This window comes from Filicampus tigris, chromosome 12 (genome assembly GCF_054856515.1).
Source record: "Filicampus tigris isolate MCC_2025a chromosome 12, RoL_Ftig_1.0, whole genome shotgun sequence".
Lineage (NCBI taxonomy): Eukaryota > Metazoa > Chordata > Actinopteri > Syngnathiformes > Syngnathidae > Filicampus > Filicampus tigris.
Window position 1 is genome coordinate 21033752 of NC_141228.1, and position 13143 is coordinate 21046894.

At 42.9% G+C, this 13143-nt stretch overlaps 1 protein-coding gene across 2 annotated transcripts in view; it reads right to left on the reverse strand.

Moving 5' to 3' along the window:
- Positions 1 to 12189, reverse strand: part of palld (palladin, cytoskeletal associated protein) — a 44043-nt gene extending 31854 nt beyond the window's left edge. The window contains exons 1-2 of one of the 2 annotated variants that reach the window (XM_086047782.1): positions 11540 to 12189; positions 8447 to 9265 (exon numbers count right to left, since the gene is read on the reverse strand). In XM_086047782.1, the coding sequence (XP_085903908.1) occupies positions 8447 to 9264 (818 nt within the window). In that variant the 5' untranslated portion in view covers position 9265; positions 11540 to 12189. Of the gene's footprint in view, positions 1 to 8446; positions 9353 to 11539 lie in introns of those variants that run through there. The other variant, XM_086047781.1, reaches the window with a different exon arrangement.
- Positions 12190 to 13143: the final 954 nt, after the last annotated feature.

The following is a 13143-nucleotide window of genomic DNA, read 5'->3' on the forward strand; positions in this document are numbered from 1 at the left end:
AGGAATGCTCAAACTTGCCACTCCGCTCCGGCGAACGCAATCAATTTGTACGACTTTCGGACGGTTTGCGTGACCGCGCTCGTCGATCTTCTTGACACTGAGCGGCTGCAGCTGGCTGGAAGCGTCCGCATGCTAAACGTCCTGGGAAAGCGTCATTAAAGGGACCGCGGGGGGATTGGATTGCGGTCACAGTGATGATGGGAGTTCTTTACAGACGATCGTTTGGAGGAAGCGCCAACTTGTTACAAACGTCTCAACTTGTGTTTTCCATCTTAACCGGGTGGTTGCGACAGTCACGTTTGGTTCCCACTGCGAGCGGTGCAATTCTTGTCGTGAGTACAACACTAAAATGCACTGTACCTTGGTTTTTAATGTCACGGTTCGGTTCGCATTGGGGACAGTCCCAGAGCCAAATGTGAAGCATCAAATGGATAATAATAAATAAACAAATTCTCCAGTAAAAGAAAGGCTCTTTATTTTTTTCAAGAAGATGACATCACCACTGCTCAGGGCTCAGGTATCGACCAATCACGGCTGGCCTGTTTACTGAAGCTGAGCCGTGATTGGTCGTTAACTGAGCCCCGAGCAGTCGTGATGTCATTTTCAGTCGACAGAAGTGACAAAAAATGGCCGCCCCCGGAGATTCATCAGAATGCCTTGTTTCAACTAGTGGGCTTGCATAGAACATATTCTTGAAAAAAAAACCATGTTTGGGTTGACTTCCCCTTTAAAAAGTAACCATGTATATTATAAGAATATTTACTATTTAGAATATATACAATATTTAGTATAACCTCTTGTTTTGAGAAAGCGCATCATCAATAGCTTGTCTTCTTTTTAGGAAGGTGCAACATCAACCGAGTCTTTATTGGGAAGTGGCAAATCAATATTTGTCTTCATTTTAGGAAAGTGAAAATTTCAGACTTGGCTGTTTTAAAGAAAAAAGACATTTTCTGGTTCTTTCCTGGAAAGACTATTTCAATAAAAATTGTATTACACTTTTTTTTTTTTCCGCATTTAACACAACTTGAATTGTCAATGTAGAGCGCTCACACAACTGCACTCCTGTCTCATCCCGCTCATAAAACATGCTCAGGCGCAGCATTTTTATTTTCATTTTTTACTGCTGTTCTAAAGATGTTGAGACACAAAAGACAAAGTGAATGCAGCTCCACATCAAACGCTGCCTCCCGGCGTATCCAGGAAAAGAAACAAATAAGCCATCAAAGGGCCCATTACTGTAAGCCGAATGGACGTAAAGACACGGAACAGGTGAGGGCGAGCAGATGTGGAGCCAAGACGAGTCCGCGATGACTCAAAAGTACAAAAGCGAAGATGTCGCGTTGGCCACGTTCCCCAGATTTCCTCGACCTCCTCCGCCTCGACCGTCAGCTGTCATGTGGCTTCCATTGTTGTTCCACCCAGCAAGTGGTTGGTGGACACTTTATAGGCTCAGACTTGCTTCTCATTATATTTTGTCGTCACGCAGTCACAATTAGCGCTCACACGGCAAAGGCTGCTTTCAAGTTTACGAGGCTCGGCCTCAAAGCGTTTCGTGTCACTGTGATGGCCACAATCGGATTGTTATGCAGCTTTTTTAGAACGTTTTTTTTTTTAATCTTTTTTCCCACAGTTCTACCCCTCCCTACTTTTTAAACTAGATCTGAACCATTTGGACCATAATCTAATTACGATTTTTTTTCCCCCTTCATATTGTGATTGCGATTTCTAGGTCCTCATCCCATGTATTTTTTTTAACAAACGCAATAAATAAATGAATCTGAAGTCAAAATAAACAATAACGGATGTATTATACAGAAAGGTTTTGGTCTTATAGGTTAGGCTTACTCCAAAATAAAACTTCACAAAATTCTACCAAGCAAGTGTGGCGTAAATATGCGTAAAATAACTCATTTATACAATATATCGATATTCTTAACATAAATCGAACAAAATTTGCACTGTATAATGAAATATTTGGCTGCTATATATAATTGTGCACAGTAGACTGTACATGTTATGATTAAGTGATTATATATTTACTGTATATGATTATTTTCACAATCATAACAACCCGGCGAGATAAATCACAGAATTAGTTTGACACCCCTGACCCATGCTAATTTCCGTTAGCCCATCTGAGGCGTTTCGCATTACATGTTAGCATTAAGATAGTGGACTTTAGTTAGAATATGCTTTGATTAAACATGCAGGTTTTTTTAAAATAAAAAAAATGTTTAATTCTCTTGTTTTATGTGTCTTCCACTGGGGGTGAAAAATAAAAAGCTCTCATTTTCTTGGAAATGTGAGAATGGGGTAAAACTTTAAAAAAGGAATGGTTTTTTTTACGTGGTCTCGTTACATTGCAGATTTTCACCTATTTGGGTCTGGAACACATCAATATTTTGAGTGACACTTTAGTTTGGCTGTGTGCCGTGAGATTTGTTTTTTTTTTTTTTATGTATAATTGTAAACATTAAGAATAACTTGGTTGTCACGCTGCTATGATGTCATGCTATTTCTGTCACTGATGTTGCATCCAGGTGGACTGAATTGAACTATATTGCTGTGTTTCAAGAGATGGGTGTTAAATTCCTTCTAGAAATGTGAATCCTTTCCGAAATCAATCGCTTCAAACAACACCAAAACAACGCAATTGATTGGCAGAAATCACAAGAAACAACAACGTTTGCCTCATGCCGTCCAGGCCGGTTGCCCTTACAGAGGCGAACCCTAACATAGGCGAGAATCAAGCAACGGATTAGTGGGTATTCTGGGAACGTATGCAATAAGAACCTCAAGTGGTGGGGGGGTTAGGAGAAGTCTCACCTTGTTGGGTGAAACTTCACACCCTGTCTCCAGGCGACCTTGGGTGAGACGCCACTCGAGTCTATAAGACGGAACGGATTCCACCGTCACGACTGCTGTTAACATGCCGGCGAGAAATAGCGACGGGTGAGCATCCGAAGTTTTTTTGGACTGCCGATATCTTTACGCACATCAGTTACCGCGACGGTGAGACGCAAACAATACGTCAAAGCGGCAGGCTCGCGTCCACTCGCCAAATCTCGGCAGATTCTCCACTTGTGCGAACTGACAAAAGTCAGGCAATTACTGCAGGCTACTCAAGTGGTCCTCGAGAACGCGTCGGTTTACAGCTACAGGTGTATTTAAAACAGACACTGTGGCGATAAATACTGACATGTGATCCTATATATGGGAGTAAATGTCTACCGTAATCGTCGTATTAATAGGAACTACATAATAATGTTGTTTTTGGTGCCAATCTGTTTCCCCAAACGATTTGTGTGCCACATCAAATATGGCGGCCTCAGTTCTTGTCTCGTAGTATAGCCGAGTGGGTTACAGTGTGCAATACACACACACACACACACACACACACACACACACACAAATAACTTTTCTGAGAAAAGCATCATAAATGCCAAATCAAAGTCAGCTCAATCTTGTCATTTTTGCCAAGTCATAAAATCAGCAACTTGAGTCGACTGGAGTCCAAGTCACATGACTCCCAGTCCTCAATCTCTGCAGACTGGATTAACGGATTAATGGCATTTCCATTCATCTCAACGGGGACTCTTCTGAGTTGCGAGTGTGGTCTCGGAAGAAATTAAAACTCACTGTACATTCAAATGACTGCAATTCCTAACATAAAGCCATATTAGGCCTTTTCAAAATAAGAGTAGTCAGACAGAGTGTGCTGATTAAACGCAGATATAATCTTACTTTCTCATGCAACAGTAAACGCTGGTCAGTAGGTATGAGCAGGAAGGAAAAGAATCTGCCTGTGTGAATTGCATCCTTCTCCATCCTCTCATATGCCCATTACGACGCAAAATCTAAAAGTATATACGTCTTATTAAGGTTTATATTCATAGTGTGGATTATTAAGAAATGTGAAAGGATGTCATGTGTAAAATCATGTAACTTCTGTCATTGTGTTGCTTATGTACTGCATATATGTATGGCCTATACATTTGTACTTGAAAAGTCCTCTCTGTTGTAAAGTTAAACAAATACTAAAGGACAAACTATTGTAAAACAATCAAACGGTGTTCCTTGTTCTGCGAATGTGTTATTCCTTAGTTAGAAAAGTTCTAAATAATGATACAATAACAAAAAAAAAAGCGATCGAACGTTCTGCCTGTAATTGTTTGTTGTTGTATGCGATAAGGGACCAAAAAAAGAGTTATTTTACTCATTATATATATTTGTGGAATAATCGGTCAATTAATCAATTATCTGAATTGTTTTCTGCCAAATATCTGAATCAGCATCGGCGTAAAAAAAAAAAAAAAAAAAAATCCATAACCGTCTTAGATTTGGAGTGAAGCATGGAAGCACTCACCCACTTGGACACCAAAGGGAAAATGACATCAGGGTTTGCTCTGATTTCCTTTTTTTGAAAGCAACAAATTCTTTGTGTTTCCTCTTGTAGACATGAGGAGGAGTTCAAGTGAAGCCAGGGTGCTGGGGGGGGCGGGGGGGGGTCGTTAAAAGAGTCAGCATTACAAAGGGGATGCGTCATGAGTCAGCAGTCGGTCACCTGCTATGACTTCATTCGGCTGCTCCACTTCTCAGTGCTTGAGGCCATCTGCTCGTACAGTAACAACACATGGCTCTCGTCTGCGTGAAAGCAAATGTGGGTACGAGAAGAAAAAAAAAAAACCGAGTCATCCATACACTGCCGGTGAATAAATGTTTTTTTTCTGACCTAATTAAAGCCACTGAAGCGCAGCATCGTTTTGGGATCTAACGCTAGTGGCATTTGACGGAAGCGCGCGTTCAAAAGGTCATCCTCGCTTCAATGGGAGTCAGTGGACACAAGGCGGAGATGACAATGCCCCCCCCCCCCCTTTCGCCCCTCGCCTCTTCTCCTGTGTTGTGTTTGCATTTTCATTTGGCGTAATGAGGGCGCGGAAGAGCATCAGACGCGAGGAAAATAGCAACCCGAGTGCACTATAATTGAGCAAACTGGATTTTCTGTCTGCTCGGCAGCGCATTCAAGAGCTGGCAAATGAGTCATCAAACAACCGGAGAGAAGACGACACACACTGAACAGACTAGTCAACTAGTCGAATGTACGGTTCAACAATGAAATTAGTGACTTCAGTCACCTTAATTGATTTGAAGACGTGCGCAGCGCTGCGGTTTTTATTTTGAAGGCCTGCCTTCACAGAAAAGTTCACACCAATGGCGTTGCCGAGCGGAACGCGAGTTTGTTCGCTGCGGTTGGAAATAAAATACATTTGAATGAATGAGGAGCGGTTTTGGCCATGTTGTGTAAACGTTACCGAATTAAGGAGGCAAAGGGGAAACTTCAAAAACACAAATCTTGCATTTCACAATCAATAGAAAATGACAAAGGGACGCCAATTCCTCATATGAACGCCAATGATGTAGATGTCATTACACAATAGGAAAGCATTTCACCTAGCTCAGCTGTAACAACGCAGGATTCTCGGAGGAGGGCGGAAAATGTATCCAATCATAGACTGATTTCTGTACATTATTACATCAATGCCTGACTTCATTTTGTGACTGACTAATGACTGAAAAGTCATTTGGTATGGATTGCGGTTGGGGGACTATTTCTTGTTCCTTTGAAAAGCCGCCGTTAACGCTGCTTTTGCTGTTTGGTGGTTGTTCCCCCTCACAAGAAAATAGATCGCCCTTGAGCTTATTCAGCTCTCCTACATTTTATTGAAGGCATTTAATTTGACTCTAACATAGGGAGACAAACTGTGGCCGACAGGATTGAAGGCCACACCCGGGAGTCCGAAGTGTCTCTTTCAAAGCTGCGATCCACTCGTTCATTTGGGCGGAACACGCAGCAATACAGGCAACATCATTACTATCATTTGGTAAATACTACTAATTGAAGTAACATCTCGCTCAGGTCATGAGGAAATGAGCCGATGCAAATATATAATGATTATATATTAGTTCTGTGTCCTCTCAAAGAAGAAAAGTGAGATAAAACCACTCTGAAGATGTCTTTTATCCCAAGAAAACTCTGCACATGCTAGTAGATGGCTCACAGTACTTTGTTGCCCCCTAGCGGTCATTATATAGACGTGCAGTTCAATAGATGGATTGACAGATGAGTTCTTCCTTTCCAAAGATAGATAGATAGATAGATAGATAGATAGATAGATAGATAGATAGATAGATAGATAGATAGATAGATAGATAGATAGATAGATAGATAGATAGATAGATAGATAGATAGATAGATAGATAGATAGATAGATAGATAGATAGATAGATAGATAGATAGATAGATAGATAGATAGATAGATAGATAGATAGATAGGAGCATTTCCTTTCCATGGATAGTAGGACATATGATGTCGTATGCTTTGGACCACGACTGTAAAAGACATGTTTTCCAAGTCATGAAGCTTTAGTCACAAATGTATTCCACATGATTGTCTGAGAAGAATTAGGGGAGAGATAAAACATCTTGGGGAGCAGCTACCGTGACGTTTTCATTTCCATAGATAGCAGTTGGGCATAAGATGTGGTATGCTTTGGATCATGAGATGTACCTTTCCATATATAGATGGATATTGGGCATACTGTATGATGTGATATGCTTTGCGTTCCTTTCCAGATAGAGAGATAGCTGATGGACATGATGTGGTATGCATTGGATCACGAGCTGTTCTTTTCTATAGTTGGATAGATGTATAGTTTTCTAGCATGAGGCTAAAGAAAATCAAAATACTACAAAATCAGGTCACATATTTCATGTCCGATACTTCTGATCATATGGGGGGAAAAAATGGGTTAAAACTAAAACAAAATCTTCCAAGTTTTGTTATCAGATTTTTTTGCACGCTACTTCCTATGGGGATGCCATATAAGGCCCACCAGCCGCAGGTTGCATTCAAGAACACTCAAAGTGTGAGGAACATGGAAAAGGATTGCGCAATTTTAATGTGTGTGTGTGTGTCTGTGTGTGTGTGAATGTGGGTGTGTGTGTGTGTGTGTGTGTGGTAGTGCTGACATGTCTGGAAACAAGAGCGCAGTGTATTTTTAGCATGCTGTGAATAACTAAGGCAGGGTGGTGGGGTGCTGGTTGGGGGGGGGATATGTATGTGTAGGTGAGTGTGTGTGTGTCCTCTCAAATGGAATAACATCCAGACATAAATTAGTCGAGTCCCTGCATCAACTGGATCCGGTACTGACAGTACTGTACCGTGTTCATAGAGAAAGTGAAAGTTGAGCGAGCCCGTGGACACGAGCACTTTCTGGCTCGGCCTTATCGCTGATTGGACAGCGCAGCGTTCAGTCTGGACTGTGTCACTGATATCTGAACACTCCTTTGGCCGGTCTGAAGAGCGTCTGCAAACACATTCTGATGTCACTAAATTGTGACTTACGTACCATAACATTAGGTGCACCTTAATAGTCACGTTTAAGTGTACTTGTTTCTTGCTAAATAGTGAACCCACATTGAACTGTACTGCGTTGCCACTTGCCAAAAAGGTGAATACACATTAAACTGCTTGCCAAATAATGAATCCACATTCCACTGTACAAGTTGGATTTTTTTTTTTTGGCAAGTAGTGAACACACATTTACTTTTATTGCTTTATTTTTTGCCAAATAGGGAACCCACAGTCAACTGTACTGCTTTGCCTCTTGCCAAACAGTAAACTCACATCGGACTGCTTGCCAAATAGTGAAGCACGCATTTAACTGTACTTCTTTGGTTCTTGCCAAATAGTGGACCCACGGTCATCTGCTTGACAAATAGTGAAGCACACATTTAACTATACCACATTGCCTCGAGCCAAATAGTGAAGCCACATTTTATTGCGTGACAAATACGGAACCCACAGTAAACATTAATAATAACAAAAAACAAGCATTGCTTCTTCTCAAAAAATGAATCCGCATTCAACTGCTTGCAAAACAGTGAATGCACAATTGCATGTACTGCTTTGCTTTCTGCTAAATAATGAACCTGCAATTAAGAGTATTGCTTTGCTTCACGCCAAACAGTGAAACCAAATTAATTGCTTGCCAAATAGTGCAGTCAGTTACCTGCCAAACCCACATTTAACTTAATTTAGTGCCATTGCACTTTTTTCTTTGTTGCCTTTTTAGGCATTCACTCAACACCAAGGGAACCGTAAAACATAAAAACACAAGGTTGATGTTGGCTACAGCTCACGCCCGAACACTCACACACAAAATCAAACTAGCCCTTGCCAAATAATGAACTCACATTGAACTAAACTCACATTTAACTGAACGTCTTTACTAATTGCCAAATAGTGAACCCACCTTGAACCGAACAATTTGCTAGTTGCCAAATGGTGAATCTACATTGAACCGCTTGCCAAATAGTGAACTCACAGTTAACCCCTGTATCACAAATCTCAGCAAAAAAAAAGGTGATGAACTGGTCTACCTGACGAGTGGCAGTGGGTTTCCACTGACTCTGCATTCCAGACGAATGGGGCTGCCCTCCGCCACCTCCTGACTCTTCAGCTTCTGTACGAAGCACGGCGGCGACGGGGGGCCCGATGCGGCCGGCGCCCCCACAGCGTGTTGGCGCTCGGGAGCGGCCGGCGCCCCCTCCGGAGGTCCCGCTTGATGCGTCTGCTCCGTCTGGCAGGAGGCGACGGGCGCGGCCGGGGCCCCCCGAGGTCCCGGCCGCTGGTTCCCGGGTGACAGATATCCGCTGTCCGGGGAGGACGACTCCCCCTCTCCCCCTTGCTCCAAGTGAGAGGAACCTTTAAAGATGGATGACAGCTCCTCGATGAAGGTAGCGGCGCGGCTGCAGAACTCCGAGGCCGAAGACGCGCGGTCGTTTAGCTCCAAGCCCTCGTGGAGCAGTCGAGGTTTATCCTGCTTGTAGACCGGCGGGACCGGCTTGAGGCGGCCCGCCTTCTGAGGTGAGGACGCATCGGTCTGACTAAGACTGGGGGCGGTGTCATCCGTGCTGGAGGCTTTGCTTTCCTGGACAACTTCACTGGGGGGTTCTTGGGGCTCCCGACACTGATTCTCCGCCGTTTCCTCGAAAGCCTCCCAGGCCAGGTCCAGGCTGCGGTTGATCTCCTCGGCGCTCAGGAAGGCGGTGAGGTCGGCGAAGTCCCCGTCGCCAGTGTCCAGCTCAGCGCGGAGTGCGGCATCCCCCTCTAGGGCAGCGGCGGCAATACCTTCCGCAGAGTCCTTGAGCAGCACAGAGATTGGGGGGAGTGGCTGGTTCCAACTCCCGTCCTGCATCCTGCAAAACATCAAACCTGTTAGAATTGATGCTCTTCTGACTCAATCCAGTAAGAAGATCGTTGCGATAATCAAGGAGATAAAAGCATGGATGAGCATCTCCCGGTCTGCTTGGCGCATGTAACCCTTGATTTGATATGACTACTGAAAGTCAGATCTTGACTTGGTCTTTGGTTTTTTAGAAACAATGACTCCAAGTGTTTATTAACTGCAGCCCTCTTTTCTTTATTGCCAAAAACAATGACCCCAGTTTTGGTTTGGTCATCTGCAAAGTCACGATAGCCAACATTGGCATTCTGAAGATTCTACCACTACCGCATGGAGTTAGCTAGCTAGCTATGCCTACATCCCAAAAATACATCTTCCCTTGTTGCCACAATTTACAGAGCAGCTCGGTGCCGTTATTTAGATTCCCAAGCGAGGAGGTGACGACGCAGATGAGCCCGCCGCCTGTCCGCCGGCTCAAAGTAGCCTCAGATGTTTGTTAGCTAGCTACTGGCTAGTGCCTCTCATCGCAGCGTGGAAAGCCCCATGGCAACCCAGTGGGATTTATTCAAGACGCCGGAGCAGATATTAAGCAGATATTTTTTGTGGCTCAAACATTTAGGAATGTGTAGGCATACAAAAGATGCTCCAAAGTTGAAATCGAATCGGTAAAAGAAGCAGTCACATTGCGAATGTACTTGATGTTGAAGTTAAATGGGCCAGACAGTGCTCCCAATTCTGAAGTAGAGTGGGAATCATTTTATCCAATTTCATGGAACAAATATTAAAATGTAGGTTGTAAATGTACAGTAGGTCAGCGCTTCTGATTGTGTTTAGACCTTGCTGACCCTGACCTGTCTGAAAGGATTTTACCGCTCCAACACATATAGCATCTTATTTATACACAAAGATGTTACTTAAAACATGGCCTATATATATTTCTTGGAGCTTTCTGTCAACTGTTTGAACACGTCGGGTGTTACGAAACAACCGTGTACGTATCGCTATGTGCTCGGGTGCCTCATGGCGTCCCGAGGAGCAGCTGCTGTTATTTTTAAACACGCCGGGGCCGTGCTGCAGGCACCATGACGCCCGCGCAGGATGATGGGCCAAGCCGAGGGAAGGGGGCGGGGTGGTCCTTGAACATCCCGTGAAAAGTGAAGAGTGTTTCATGTTTATGAAGCCAGAATGCAATAGCCCTTAAATGCAGCATGCCAAGATGGAGGACAGTATTAAATATGAATGTGGAAACTTTCACACGACACCACATGAAGCCTGCTGGGTCGCCGGTGAAGTATCTATCTATCTATCTAGCTATCTAGCTAGCTAGCTATCTGCCTGGCTAGCTAGATAGATAGATAGATAGATAGATTAAAGCTAGCTAGCAAGATAGATAGCTAGCTTTAATTTATCCATCTATCTATCTATCCCATTTAGGGTATTTTAAATGGGATGGAAATACTGGTCAATTTCTATAGGAAATTAAGCCAGACACTTTGAAAATATTTCAAATTTTCTGTGGGTATTTGTCACAATTTATTGGGAAAGTATATACAAAGATAAATCTAAATATTTAGTTTTGTCATAAGCAGACATCCATTCAAAATAAGTCTTAATTGCTCACACACGAGGGCATTACACTAGCTTGAAGAGCCAACTTTCATTTTTTTATATTCCTGACTTAGTCCCATAAAATCCTATGGAAAGCATCCAGCTTTGAAAATTCCAGGAGTTTTGCAACCCTAATCAGGGCACAATTATGTGATATAATAGGGAAAAAAATGTGTATTCTTCAACATTTAGCCTGGGGAACAGTTAGAGGGATTAAATAAGACATACAACAATTGACAACTAATCGATGAACAAATGATCAAAACAAATTTAAGAGATTAATCATTTACATACTTTTTAAAAATAACATTTCTCCAAATGCTCTGAAGTTCAACTTCTCAGCAGTAAATATCATGTTTGTAATCCTCCATGAAAGCAGACTGATTATTTGTGTTGAATCAAAATAACACATACGCTTGTACTCTGCAAAACAATGATCAACAAAAAAACGATGTATTTTTTTTATCCAGTTCATTGATTAATCGACAAAATAAATCGATAGATTAATCTCTTATTAAAATAATCGTAGTAAACTGCAGTACTACAGCTTGTTTTAAAAAAACACTATAGTATCCACATCTGCATCAATACTATATCATGAGTAGCCATTGTTTCCATTAATCCTAAATAGCTGATCAAAATATTAAATATTAATAACTCCAATAAAACACACACTCACCTTCAAGAGAGCTTCTTGTCCAAACTTGCTTTTTTTCTTGTGCTTTGTCCTTCCAGTTTCACCTCGAGCATGAGCCCAAAAAGAAAGAATCGTCCCTGTCCTTAATGGTACGTACGGGAGCTTAGCCGGACCACCTCTCGGGTTCGGGTCCGATGTGCCTCTGCGGTCCCCGGCTGGGGCTGCTCGCTGACTGTGTGTATGCGTGTGTGTGTGTGTGTGCGTGTGTGTAGTAGGGGGGCTAAATTTGGCTCCCCCCCGACTCAGGTTTCACAGCCGGGCTACTGGCAAGGAGGGAGAGCGGCGTTAAGGTATTGCACCTGACAGATGATTGCAACGTATCACACAAACAAACAAACAAAACTGGTGAGCTTGCATCAGCGGGCAAGTGAGTCCACAATTGAAGTGACGACACAATCCGTGATGCCCCAAATTTAGTGCAGTGGTTACGGGTTGTCTGATACTCTGCTGAGTGTCTAGCCACAAGCACGCTCCACTGTGTTTCATCTGTAAATGGGCATGGTGGGGGGACTTTAGAAACGGGCACTCAGCACTCTTGTGCGGTCAAGGTCAAGTCCAGATAGACATGCCACTTTCCCTTTTAACGATTTTTAGAGCGTCACTGTGCTATTTAAACTACTGAAATGGCAAAAAAAAAAAAAAACATTAGTAATAATGAATCGTGGTCACGATGCTCAGAGTGTCGCAGAAGTAACGACGCACTTTTTTTCATCATTCAGACAGACGTGAGGCCTAGAGTTTGACGGTCTGCGTTTTGCAGTTTTTGTCAGCATATAATTAAATTCCCCAATTGTAAAAGTATCATTTATGATACCCACGGCCAGTTTCTTGAAACAGAATCTGCTCTCGACAAAGGCCTGCTATTACCGCCAGTGATGGAAAAAAAAAAACGGACTCCTTGAGCAGGCGTTGCTCCATCCAGACGGCTGCACTGGAACGTAGCATCAACAAAAGCTCCATTCAGCAACTGCTTGGGAGAGTGATAAAGATTTACCCGTACCGCTCATGTTTGAAGCGCAAGATTATGATGCTTAACATCTTGAAGCGTAAATTTGTACTCTACATCTGAGGGCTTATTAGAACTTGAAGACGGCCCATCGTGCAACAGCATCTCGCACTCGACACCTACAACTCTTCTAAAGCTAAGCCATGTGTTTAATTTACTTACAGTTCGCGTCGCATGAGTGTTTATAACGCTTAGTGTTGAATGATCAAGGTGTGCTGTCAAATTTTAGACCCATTTTCAAGATGGTTCTATTTAATAACAATCTGGAAAAAGTGGTGCTCTCAGCTGAAATCTTTTTGGGGATGAACATGTCACGGAGGTTTTACGGTCAGGTTTTAATATGCTGCATAGCACAGAGTCAGCCCTCTTAAGAGTTTTTAATGAAATGCCCTTGGCTAATGACTTTGGAGACAATGTATGTCTTGTTGTGTTGGACCTGACGGCAACGTTTGATACGGTGGGCCGCCGTATTCTGTTAGCTCGTTTTGCAGCACCAGGTGGGCATAAGTGGTAGCGCTCTAGAATAGTTTGGATCCTACGTGGCAGGCAGGATTTTTGTGTTAGCCTTGGTTGCTCTGAG